Genomic DNA, 12,231 nt, shown 5'->3' on the forward strand with positions numbered 1-12,231 from the left:
CGCCCAGCATCCATTCAGCCCTGCTGGAAAAGCCTCAGCACCCACCTCCTGTGGGAACATCACCCTGCCCACCTTACATTTCCTGCACCAGTACTGCAATCACAACTGAGTCCCCCAGGGAGCTGTAGCACAGTCTGCCCCAGCCCAGTGAGGGCACGTGCATGTAAATGTATACACACATCCTACCTGCTGGGATGAGCAGCACTTCATGTGCAGTTCCTGTGTGCCTGGCTGGGCTCCAAGGCATGGAGCCAAATCACCAGGGAAAGCAAGTGATGCTTGGGCAGGAAAGTGGAGATGCCAAAAGCACTCTCCCCAAGGAAGCTGCTGGCCAGGGCAGGGCACCATGTGATGGTGGTGGCACAGCCCACTGACCTCAGCTGTGTGGGACCAGGAGCACAGAGCACTGCTCTTGCATTGCTGAATGCATTCTGCAGTCTCCAGCATTTTTGTAGTCTCCTGTGCTTGTGAAAAAAGGGCATATAAAATGAGGGCGATGCTTTGAGGTGGCTGCATGGTCAGTGCTAAGGTCTAGTTTTCACTGATATGGGCTGTGGTCAAGCAGCACCTCCCACAAGTTCAGCCAATGGATACAGCCAGTGCCTGCTGTTTCCATCACTACTTTGTTCATGGTCTCCCTCGTGCACCCTGGAAGCCCCATCCCAGTGCTTCAGCACAAAAGCATCAAGTGCAGCAGATCTTACCTATAGAAAATGGCATAAAAGCCTCCCTTTTCCAGAACTGACCGTCCTTCAGGAAGTGCCCGGGGTTAAAACTGTGAGGGGTTTCCCACTCCTTCTTGTCAAACATCACAGAGGAAATATTTGCAATCATAACAGTGCCCTGCAATAAGACAAAGAAAATCACTTTGCACTCTCTCTGCCACAAGTAGCAGGATGGGGATTTTTACCCTACCCCTTAGTCACTACAAGGAGCATCCATAGTCAGATCTGTCACAAGTGTCTGTGTAGAACATTGCATGGGTGTATTTTTTTGCCTGTTTCCCTAAGAACAGACTGCAAGAGAAGTTATCTATCCCTTGATAAGAAGTATGGATGCCTCAGCCCAAAGCATACACACTGGCTCCTGCATAGATGGAGAAATGGGAGAGTCCTGCTCATACCTCAGTGCATAGGAGAGGGGTTACCTTGGGCACCTGGAAGCCAGCTAAGACTGTGTCCTTCACTGTCTGTCTTGGGACATTCAAAGGGATGATGTTGCCTTTCCTCTGCACTTCGTGGATGACAGCATTGGTGTAGGGCATGTTGTTCCTGTCCTCCAGAGCTGGCTGCCGGCACTGCCCAATAACAGCATCAATCTCAGCTTGCACACGAGCTGTTTGGAAAGAGCACAGCCAGAGATCCCCTGGGGGATAACACAGTGTTTGCTCTGAGTGCCCCCCAGGGACCATCCCAGAGCAGTCATGTGCCACCAGGCAATTCATGGCACCTCTCTGTGTGTTCATCACTCCAACTACTCAATGGGCCCTGTGCCTTGTGTAAAGCACCTGCTGCCTCTGCTGGAAAGCCCTCAGGAGTCTCCAGTGTTTCTGTGGCTGGGGGCCACATCTGTCTCTTGTTACCAAAGAAGAGCATTACAAAATCACTAGGGCAAGTGGTAAAACAGAAAAAGCACACACGTGAAAAAATAAAACAATATTTTACATCTCTTCTGTTTGAGTATAGAAGGATTCCTGATGGTCTTTCAAAAGAGTTAGTCTCTTACCAAACCACACAGAGCCCTGTTGCTACTTGTACCTTGAATTTCTGGATACATGGCCATATACAGCAGGGCCCAGCGGATGGTTGTGGAGGTGGTCTCGGTCCCAGCAAAAAACAGGTCAAGAGTGCACGCCACCAGGTTATCCTCACAGAAATCACTGCCACCAGGCTTCAGAAAATCAAGTGTTAGTGCCACACAAACACCAAGGAATACCTCTGTACCCCACACAGTTCTGCCCAAAGGGTTTTGGCATAACATATATTTTTTTCCCTCCAATGGATGTCTCAAAACTGATGTCCACACTAAGCTCATAAATGGACACACCAGCAGCTCAGGTAGGATCTGGTTTGTTTCTCAGCCCTCCTGATCTCTAATCCCCACTGTGGAAGGGTTTGCTCTACATTGCTGACCTTGGCCATCTCCTGCAGGTAGCTGTCGATGAAGTCCCGGCTCTCTGAGGGGTTCAGGTCTTCCTTATGTTTGCTGATGACATCACACACAAAGCTTTTCATGAGCTTCCAGTTTTTAAAGACTGTTTGGTGGGATCCAGGTAGGTACTTCATTATGGAGGGGAAAGCATTGTACAGCTTTGGGCAGAAAAAAAAGAGGGGAACTGAGTAAAGGATAGAATACCCCTTCTGTTTTCAAGACCTGAGAAGCCTGTGAAGGCACAGCCCTACATTGTGGGAGTAGGTACAATTCACTTATCTCTAGAAGAGCATGAGAAAGGATTGGTATCTCCATTTTCAGAGAAACTACTTCATTCCTCAGAATCACCGTAGGGAGCCTGGCACTCAGTGGGGGTGGTGACACAGAGTGAAGGAGAGCAATGTGACCAATGCACAGCTTGAAAATATGGCTGAATGAAATTACATGAAGAAGCACTCTGTGTAATGGCATGAATGTCCTTAGCAACATTATTGTTGCTCCTTCCCATTACCTCCCCTAGGGGTCTGCCTTCACAAAGCACAGGAAAACCAAGTGGGGACAAAGCCCCCACTCAGGACATTCTTGGAATCTAAAAAGTGCTTGAGCTTTTGTAGTTGACTCCAGAGAAGAAAGGATGGCCTTGCAAAAGTGCACGCTGTCTGTGCTGGGGACAGAAGGGCTTACCTGGCTCATTATCTTCCCTTGGAGGGTAACAGTCTCATCCATCAGCCTCAACAAGTTTTGGAAGTTCTCATCATGGTATTCAAACCGGTTGCCAAAGGTGACGGAGCAGATGATGTTTGAAACAGCATTGTTGATTTTAAGGTGAGGGTCGAAAGGATTTCCTGGAGATGGAAAAGCAAACAATCAGTTCTCTCCTTGCCTCCACAGGAAAGGAAAAGAAAGTGCCATCATCAGAAGGAAACTATTCAAGAAGTGAAAGGGGCTCTATTCAGTGAGCACCTGCTTAGAGACTGTTGTTTACTTTGGAAAAAAAGATTAGAAATGGTTGCAGAAGAGCAAACATCACAGAAATAAATTGTGAACATTGGTGTTAACAGGTGCATGGAATTTTCCAGAGGTCTCTAATTCAGCAATAGGACAAAGGTGAGGTAAGAATTTGATTTCAGTGTTACACAGCTGCATCTATTAGTTAATCTGAGGGCAAAACACCTGAAGAAGGAATATGGGATGCTGTCAGGTTGCTAACATTGCTTGTGAGATGAGGTAGGCTTTTGTGTAGGTTTAATTAAAACCATATTGGATTCTGCCTTCAGCACAACAGCTCCTCACCCTGCTCATCCCTGAACGCATCCGTGAGGAATCGGCCAACTCCTCCTGCGATTTCCGCGCTCCTCTCAGGCTCCTCTTCCCAGGCCAATAGTTTGCGGAGGTGTGGTCAGGTGAACTTCTCTTGCTGCTTTCACAGGTGCCATAGAAAAACCAGCCGGCAGAAGCATCTTCTACAGTGAGCTCAAGACGAGCATGGCTCAGCAAGGCGGAAAAGATGGAGGAAATTGCACTTTGAATCTAAAAGGAGGCTCAGCCATGCTGGTGCCCACTGCCCAGAGTGAATGTCAAGCCAAGACATTTCCCCCCAGCTTTTCTCATGGTAGGTTCAAAGGAGTCAATGCATCTTATATATCTGACTCTATTGATAACTCACCCAAATTGCCAAATGCCTCTGTGTCGATAGGAATTTCAGGGCGATCCATGAAGTTCTCTCCCTGGCTCACAAGGACTTCCTTGACCAGTGGCAGTCCATTTACGATCACAAAATGACTGGCTGCTATTTGCAAGCTGAGATATCTCCATGTTTTTCAGCAAGCTGGGGATGAGGTAATGATGTATGTGAGGCTGCATTTGCAATGGGAAAGGGAAAGCCTTGGCATCCTGCACCCTCAGAGAGGGATGAGTAGACTTCAAAGGAAAGAGGGCAAACTGAATCTGGAGAGGCAGTGGAGTGGCTGCATAAGTGTTGGCTTGATTGCGTGCAGTCTTTTCCTAATTTCTTCTATCATTGTTCTGAAATTGGGATAAAACCCTCCAGGCTGCATTTTTGAGGCTTTGTAATACTGAGCTGAGCAAGGGTTTTCAGCTGTTGTTTAAATACCCTTCCAGTTACCCTTCTCCTCAGGCCCACTTACAGTTGCAGTGGAACCCATGGTTCTGTCCCATGCCCTTTGCCCAAAGGATGTGGCTCTGTAGTCCTGGGCAAACCTCATTCACTTTGATGATCACAAGCTAATCTCCTACCCACTGGTGGAGAGCTCTCTATGGGCCACAGGTGTGACTGGAATTAGACTGTGTTGGGTTAGCCCATGCCACATGTTGTGAACACCCTTACCTTTTGCACCATGGCTATGGGGTCATTGATAATCATCAGAAACTCCACGTTTCCCAGGAAAGGGAAAGAAAAAGGACCGGGGGGGAAGTCCTTGGCTTTCTCTTCTTCATGTAGTCAAAAATGTAGCAGGAAGACAAGAGAGACGAAAAGCATCTGCAGGGAGATGCTGTCCCAGAAGGAAGCGCAGCATGGTGCAGCTGCAGCTGTGGGCACAAACGACAGGGGCTCAGGGCTGCCTTTGGGCTGCTCCTTCCTCAGCCACACCTGTGGCTTCCTCGATGCAACCCACGCATCTCTCATCCCATCACAACAGCCCACCAGCAGCGCACCGCAGCTCCCCGCTCCGCTCCATCCTCCCAGCGCTGCCTTCCAACAGCCCGGCAGCTCCCGCAAGTCCTCACCGTGACGGCCCCGCCGCGCAAAGCCGCAGACAAGCCGGGCCCGAAGGGACGCGAGACAAGAGATAAGATCAGCTGCGCCGGAAGCTGCCACGAGGACCTCTGACTCACGGGACGGGTCCGCGTGCCACGGGCGCTGCTGGCAGAGGCGCAGATGGCGCTGAAGCGCCGGCGACGGACGAGCGCGTCCTGCCCCGCGCTGACACCGGCCCCGTCCCGGCCTCCTCCCTTCCCTTCTCTCTTCCCCTTCCCCTTCCCCTTCCCCCTTCCCCTCCCCTTTTCCCCTTCCCCCTTCCCCTTCCCCCTTCCCTTCCTCTCCCTTCCCTTCCCCTGCGATGATTAACGCTGCCGTGCGCGCTGTTTTGCTGCCGGCTGAGAACTGCCCCGTTCCCGTCGCGCCGCGCGGTCGCAGCCCCCACTCGTGATGCAGTGGGCGGTGCGGGCTGCTTCTGTTTTGGGAACGTCAGCTGCGGCCAATGGGTCTGATTGCAGTACGGGAGCGAAGCTGCTGCCGTCCCGTGATTAACTTGAAAAAGTTCAATCACTGCTTATCATGGCACCTGAATTGTTCCCCTGCGCTCACATGGGATGCTCCGCTATTAAGATAAGCACCATTGTGCCTTCTGCCTTTTTGTTGGGAAGTCTTTAAATTATACCTTTTTTTTGGTGTAGATGAAGAAAAAGGAAGATTGCAACCACTTCTTCCCTCCCAGAAGGGAGTGTGAGTATATAAGTTTTCGTTAAGGTAAGAGGGAAAGTCGATATGTGGAAATAGATCAGCTCGTGTTTGCTCATGCAGTGCAAATAAAAGAGCTGTGCCCACGCACCAGAGGTCAAACTAGAAGCAGAGAGAACTGACTGTCCAGTCCTGAATGGCTTTAGAAATTCCATACATGAAAAAAACTCCACAGATACTTCATGTCTTCTCTATCGGGAAAAGAAATAAACGTGCCTCTAACAGAGAAACATTACTTAGAAATGCAATAAGGTGAATTAGGAGCGCGTGCCGGCCTGCGATGTGCAGAGGACTCTCCCCTGCGGCACAGATCTGCCACTACACAGCTCTTGTGCAGCAGCGCAGCGCTTACCGGGGGGGACGTCTGAGCCCGGTGGAATTCAAGCCTGATGTAATTCTGTTTTCCTGTTAACTATCCACTGTCCTGCAAGAGCGTGAGTAGAAAAGTCACTTACGAAAGATCAGAGGGAGAAATAAAAAGAAAAAAAAAAGAACGTATTTTTCTTGCAAATGTGTTGCAAACAAAAGCACGTAGGTGGCAGCATGGGCTTTAGAAGTGTTCAGTTCAAGCTGCAGACATGGTATAACCTTCTAGAGAGACCCTCATGTGGGCAGCAGCAGAACATTCATAGATCACAGTGCTGTGCCATGTCCCAGGGCCACCTGCCCAGCACTGTGCACATGGCCCAGACCTGTGCTGGAGGCAGAACTTGGGACTTCCCACCTCACAGCCTTTCTTGATAACTGTTTTCAAGCGTGAAGTACAGAAAGAGTAAAACCTCATCCAAAATCTGTGGTGAACACCTTGAGAGCTGCAGCCCTGCCATAGAACCAGGCTGATGCATCGGTGGCACAACGAGGCCACACATCCCCCCCACCCCACCTTGGTTTTAGGGTTTTACTGCTTTTTTTAAAATGTTTAAATAAAAAATATTAAAAAGTTAGAATAACTCTTGTTACTTATATACATTAACTATGTTATATATTTTATGAGGTTGCTCCAAAAGTAGTGCCTCCTGCCTTATGTCGGCCCCTGACAACAGAGACAAAGTTGGACATCCATGGGTCAGCCTATAGTAGAAGATGCTTCTACCATCTTATTTAACTTCCTATATGCATATGGAAGGGGAAAAAAGGAAATTATATTTCCTCTGCAAAGATGTTTGCTTGGGTATTGACTTCCCTTTTCAAAGCAACAACAATGTATGGTGGGAAACATGCACTGCATCAGCCCCAAGGTCAGGATCTGTGCTGGCAGCTAATGTCCATTAAAGTGATGGGTATGAGCCTAGGCCTTGAACGTGCAAAGACAGCCACCCCCTGTGATCATGCAGCCTGTGGCCATTTGCTGTGCAGTAGCATTGAGATACAATGACTGCAAAATGGTCTCTGGGTGATGAATGTGTCCACTATAGAAGAGACACAGCCAGCACAAGTGTGCTCATGGCTTACAACTGACAGACACTTGAGCCGCTGAGGGTGGAAATGAAGTAATAAGGCTTTTTCATTCATGTATTTTATCAAACTGATCAGGGAAAGGAGTAGGAGGGCAAGGTTGGGGGGATAGAGGAGAAGTCCTCACTGTGATATGCAGAATGCAGCCCTCCTGCCCTCCCCACTGCCCACACACCATGCAGAGCTGCTGGCTGTGTGGAGCCCCAGCACTGCAGCCTGTAACCTAATGGGACAGCTGAGAAAGGAATGCTTTCCATCTTGCTCTCAGCAGCGAGGCAGGGCACAGAGCTGGAAGGGCTTGGGGCAGCGCGTGAGGCTGAGCGTGAAGGCAAAGCTCAGCACGGTGGCAGATGGAGCCTGGAAGGTGAACTTCTGCAGCAGGGCAGTGAAGAAGATGAAGAGCTCAGTCCTGGCCAGCTGCTCACCAGGACAGGCACGCTTGCCTGGAAGAGGAGCAAGAAAAACCACACTCAGTTGAGAGCAGAGTTTAAGCTTCATCCTGAATTGCTATTCTTACAGAGGGGAGGGTGTTGTGAAAGGGAATAGGTGGGTTCAGTGGTGCCATGGGACATAGAGGAGGACAATGCTTGCAGATGAAGGGCACTGGCTGGGGGTCTCTGCATCATCCAGACTCCTCTCACCCGTTCTGCATTGTAAAGGCTGCAGGAGCTTTTCTTCCTAGCAAGGTTAGGTGGCAATGTTCACCCACACATCGTGCACAAGGCATCCCCAGAAGTTCCCAGCTCAGCAGAGAGAGATGCAACCATTCATATCAGCAAAGGGGGAACACTCAAAAGAAACCACCCAAACCAATAAAACAAGCACCCATTAATGCAGCTCACACAGGAGGAAAAAGCCTTATTTTTCATCCTGCAATAACAAATCGATTTCCCTCCTGCCCAGAGCAGTCAGTATTAACTGCTGGGGGATTTTCACTGTGGGAAATGCTAGCCATGGGTTGCTATCAGATTGGGAACAGTTCTCCCCCACTCCAGTGGGGGTGAAGAAAAAGCATTACAAAAAGCAAAACTATCTCCCCATCCATCTTCCTACCTGCAGAGAAGGGCAGGAAAGCCTCCCGCCTCCTGTACTGGCCGTTCTCCAGGAAATGTTCAGGATTGAAGGTATCTGGAGTCTCCCACACGTTTTTGTCAAACATTATGGAAGTCAGGCTGGTCATCAGCGTGGTACCCTGCAAGTGTGTGGGAAACAAGAGGTTGCATGAAGAACCAACACGCTGCCAGACTGGGTTATTATTAGCTCTTTCCTACACACATGAAGTAAGCTACTCGATTTATTTTTTAAGACACAAAACGTTTTTCCTAACCAACATTGTTAAATGAGGGCAAAAGCCTGCAGGATTGTTCACTTCAATGTGCCACTGTCTACCTCCATGCTGTTGATCTGTACCTTGTGCTGTTGTCACTAGTGATGTTAATATGAATCCACTTTTACTCAATCACATTGTCTTGTCGTAGGGTTTGAAAACAACCAAGTAATTGTCAACCAACCTGCTTCACTTCTTTACTGTATCTGGTTTACCTCCCTATCTTCCATTAGAAGAAAGAAGAAGTGTTCTAATCAACATGCAGCAAAATTGCCCAGAACTTTTAATTTTTAATTTGCCAAGAAGCAACTGATCACGTCTGTGCAAGAGACTCAATCTATCCAAATCTCATATTTGCTTTCGTAATGTCAGAACAGTGCACATACATCAATAACTATTTACTTGGCATTTATTGAGGGCTACTTTTAATAGATGTTCTTTAATACTCTGTGGAATTAACAAATGCAAACTGTTTGCTTTCCTGTGTTTCCTGGACCTCTGCTCCCAAATTGCATGGAAGTCATCTTCTGTAAAACTTGAGAGATAAGCCTTAAAAAAATGAAAGTGACGACTGACCAAATAGAATCTTACAGTACTTTTCCATAAGGAGGTAAGATCCAAACAGCACTACAGCATCTATCAGGACTATTCATGTTCACTTCAGATGAGAGATGCCATAAGATGCTGCAGGCTGGTGCCTCCAGGTGAGGTTTGGGTTAGGGGCTGTGGAGACCCTGTGCTGGCAGGGTGAGGGCAGGGCTGTGTCCTGGGCACACCTTGGGCACGTGGAAGCCAGCCAAGGTGGTGTCATTGGTGGACATCCTGGGCACTCCTAGTGGCACGATGTTGCCCATTCGCAACACCTCGCTCAGCACTGCGTTGGTGTAGGGCATGCGCTCCTTGTCCTCCATGGTGGGCTGGCGGCACTGGCCAATCACAGCATCAATTTCAAGCTGCACTTTCTCTACAGAAACCAGAAATATATATTAAATAAATAAATAAGTCTGTGCTCAAAAAGTTCTGAATGATCAAGCTGGGCCACAGGTTTGCCTGTTACAAGAAGGACACAGCTGTTACACAGCAAGGTCTTATACTAATGTGAGGGGTGGGCTGCTCAGATGTAATAGCAGCAGGTGCAGAAAAAGCAAAAAGAAACCACTCACCTCAGGAAGGCTCATACAGTCCTCAGATAGGCAAAGATCTCAGACAAAATACCCACCACTGCCAACCCTTAAATGACATCTGGGAAAGGGTGGATCCTGGTTCCACCCCTTCCAGTCACTCGGGTTCACTACATGCACCTGAGCTCCCCTGGGTTGGCTCTGCCTTCCCACCAGGTGCTCAATCACTGCTTCAAGCAGTGGCTTAGCATTTCCATTGCATGTATCCTATGTGATGAGCCTGGAACCAACTCAGTTTCTCAGTTTTCTGTTTCACTTATCTGATTCTGGGCTATGTGATGAAGGACCCATCAGTGGCCCTACCCTGAATGTTGGGGTACATGGCCATGTAGAGCAGAGCCCAGCGGATGGCGGTCGCTGTTGTCTCTGTGCCAGTCAAGAAGAGGTCCAGTGTGGAGCAGAGCAGATTTTCCTCGTGGAAATAGGAGTTGGTGTCACCCTTAAACTTGAGTGAAAAAAAGACAGTGCAAGTCTGACATGAAGGAGGAAAGGGAGAAAGAAGCTCTTCTAACAAAGTTGCCTTGAGTCTTGTCTGCTCATTTTGGGGGTTAAGCTTTAGGTGGCCATAGGTATTTCCCTCTCACCTTTTCTATTTCCTTTAAGTAACAGTCAATGTAATCTCCCAAGTCAGACTGGTCCAAGTCCTCCTTGTGTTTTGCAATCACTCCCCTCACAAAACGCTGAAGTTTATCCCAGTGTCTGAAGATTTTCCTGAAGGGCCCTGGTAGCCATCTCATTATCAAGGGGAAGGCATTATACAGCTGGTGAGAAATCAAACAGAGCATAAAAGCACTAACTGGGGTGAAAAAAGGTCAGATCTCACAGTTGAGATGGTAAGGCAAATTATCAGTTCCACTTGCTCAAAGGATAATTCAGTTTTGATACAAAGGTCAACTAAGTCAATGAGGAGGAGCCCACTGATGTTGGGGTTGGGAGGGACCAAGTTGTCTGGTCCAAGGTGTGTGGCAATATGGAAGCTATGGCAGCCCTCAGAGCCATCTGTTTTCGTAACAAACTTAGGCTCTCATTCATCTTGGCATACAATAAAAGCAGTGCAGAATCTGGTTGGGAAAGGGGCAGAAGGGGGGAGATGGCAATTTTGACTGAGTGCTACTATTTTCTCTTCTTTTTGACGAAAAGTAGGTCTATATAAGGTGGTTTTTTCCTTTTTTTTTCCATTGCTCTTCTGTTCTGTTTGGTACAAGGTTGACTTTACAATCCCACAGTGTTTTTTTCTCCATGTGCCTCAATCATTTTAACTCGCTTGCTTTCCTGATGGATTTAATGGATTAACCCAGCCTCATGTAAATTAATACCCGTGGTCATTTCTCTTACAACATGACTCTTTTTCTACAGGGAAAAGCAGATTCCTTCAGTACCTCAGAAACTCATTTCCAAGCACTTAGATGGAGCTGAAGTTACAAAAAAGCAGCAGACTGGTTTTACCTGGCCCCAGAAGCTTCCTATCAGCAGCAGTGTTTCTGCAAGCAAATGCAGTAATTCCTGGAAGTTGCTGTCATGGTAGTCGAAACGGTTCCCAAAAGTTATGGAACAGATAATGTTTGAAACAGCGCTATTAATTTTGTAATGAGGGTCAAACGGTTGTCCTGAGGGGAACAAAATGATAGCTGTGAGGCTTGGTTTTCAATCTCAGACATAGCATTCTGTTCCAGATCAACAGATGTGAAAATGGGGTAAGGCCTCACCTACTACCTACTCATGCTGATGCTGAGGTTTCACCGTGTGCCTTAGGGTCCCCACCACCTCTAAAAGCTGTGTGCTGTGTGCCCCAGCATCCTTTCTCGGGGGACATCCCCTTTTATCTAGGCTGTGGCACACCCCAGCGTTAGCACAGAGCTTCTGAAGAAGGATCTGTGCCATTTCCCAGTGGAAACAAGCAGTTATGGCTGTTGGATTTGTTTGCTCCAACTGATGGTTGGTGTCCATCTTAAACACCAAGAGAAGGTCCCTTTAAAGCTTTAGCTGAGGCAGGAAGCTTAAGACCAATCACATTGTAAATATGTCATTGTACTGGCCTTTGGCCGTGCACCGTGAAAAATTCAAGCAGGAAAATCCAGCAATATGGACAACAGACATGGTGCACATCGGCCCCTGCAGGAGCAGAGCATGGCATGATGCTCATCACATCTGCTTTCCTCATGAGAGCTATTGAGCAGAGGCCACCATCTCCCAGGGCACATTTAGAAAATCCAGATCACTACTTGCCATGACAGGAGAGAGTAATATCTGTAATGAGTCCAGCACAGCCCTGAGCTGTTCCGGCGCAGTGGGGAGCATCGTGTTGAGATGCAAGGCACCATGCATAGCACTGCTCATCTCTCCACTCTCTGAGAAAGTAATTAAGCTGGGCTGGTGCTCAGATACCAGAGTGATGGACAAGATCACTATTTGTCATTACTAATGGGAAGAAAGGCCTGAAACTGCAGCTTAATTAGTTTATTGATTAGGACTATAAAGGACTATAATCAATTGGCAACGTGAAGTATTTGGCCTGTTCAGAGCAACAGCAATTAAAATGGAGCAAGTTCAGTATATAATTTCACAATTCCTATTTAGATCTTTCTTGTTTACTATATATAGCTCCATAGAATTAGCTAAACCCCATCTGCTTCTAT

At 47.9% G+C, this 12,231-nt stretch overlaps 3 protein-coding genes across 6 annotated transcripts in view; all 3 read right to left on the reverse strand.

Annotated features, from left to right (window-relative positions):
- LOC107317691 (cytochrome P450 2J2-like) overlaps positions 1-5,272 on the reverse strand; it is a 28,224-nt gene extending 22,952 nt beyond the window's left edge. The window contains exon 1 of one of the 3 annotated variants that reach the window (XM_032446178.1): positions 5,227-5,272. The gene's annotated coding sequence lies outside the window, so the exon portion shown is untranslated. Of the gene's footprint in view, positions 1-4,728; positions 4,766-5,226 lie in introns of those variants that run through there. The other 2 variants (XM_015870646.2, XM_032446176.1) reach the window with 2 other exon arrangements.
- On the reverse strand, positions 201-4,649 carry LOC107317695 (cytochrome P450 2J2-like). Its single transcript, XM_032446181.1, has 8 exons — positions 4,499-4,649; positions 3,818-3,979; positions 2,836-2,996; positions 2,133-2,309; positions 1,758-1,890; positions 1,148-1,365; positions 705-843; positions 201-459 (listed from the first exon to the last, which is right to left on the reverse strand). Exons 2-8 carry the CDS (start codon positions 3,864-3,866, stop codon positions 377-379), a joined length of 960 nt encoding a protein of 319 aa, XP_032302072.1. The 5' UTR covers positions 3,867-3,979; positions 4,499-4,649; the 3' UTR covers positions 201-376.
- A 1,369-nt stretch (positions 5,273-6,641) lies between the features above and the next one.
- The window catches only part of LOC107317696 (cytochrome P450 2J2-like), a 31,794-nt gene continuing 26,204 nt past the window's right edge, over positions 6,642-12,231 (reverse strand). For both annotated transcript variants that reach the window (XM_032446180.1, XM_015870652.2), the window contains 6 exons: positions 11,042-11,202; positions 10,180-10,356; positions 9,899-10,040; positions 9,191-9,378; positions 8,141-8,279; positions 6,642-7,530 (listed from right to left, as the gene is read on the reverse strand). In XM_032446180.1, the coding sequence (XP_032302071.1) occupies positions 7,352-7,530; positions 8,141-8,279; positions 9,191-9,378; positions 9,899-10,040; positions 10,180-10,356; positions 11,042-11,202 (986 nt within the window). In that variant the 3' untranslated portion in view covers positions 6,642-7,351. The remainder of the gene's footprint in view (positions 7,531-8,140; positions 8,280-9,190; positions 9,379-9,898; positions 10,041-10,179; positions 10,357-11,041; positions 11,203-12,231) is intronic.

Source organism: Coturnix japonica, chromosome 8, assembly GCF_001577835.2.
Source record: "Coturnix japonica isolate 7356 chromosome 8, Coturnix japonica 2.1, whole genome shotgun sequence".
Classification (NCBI taxonomy): domain Eukaryota; kingdom Metazoa; phylum Chordata; class Aves; order Galliformes; family Phasianidae; genus Coturnix; species Coturnix japonica.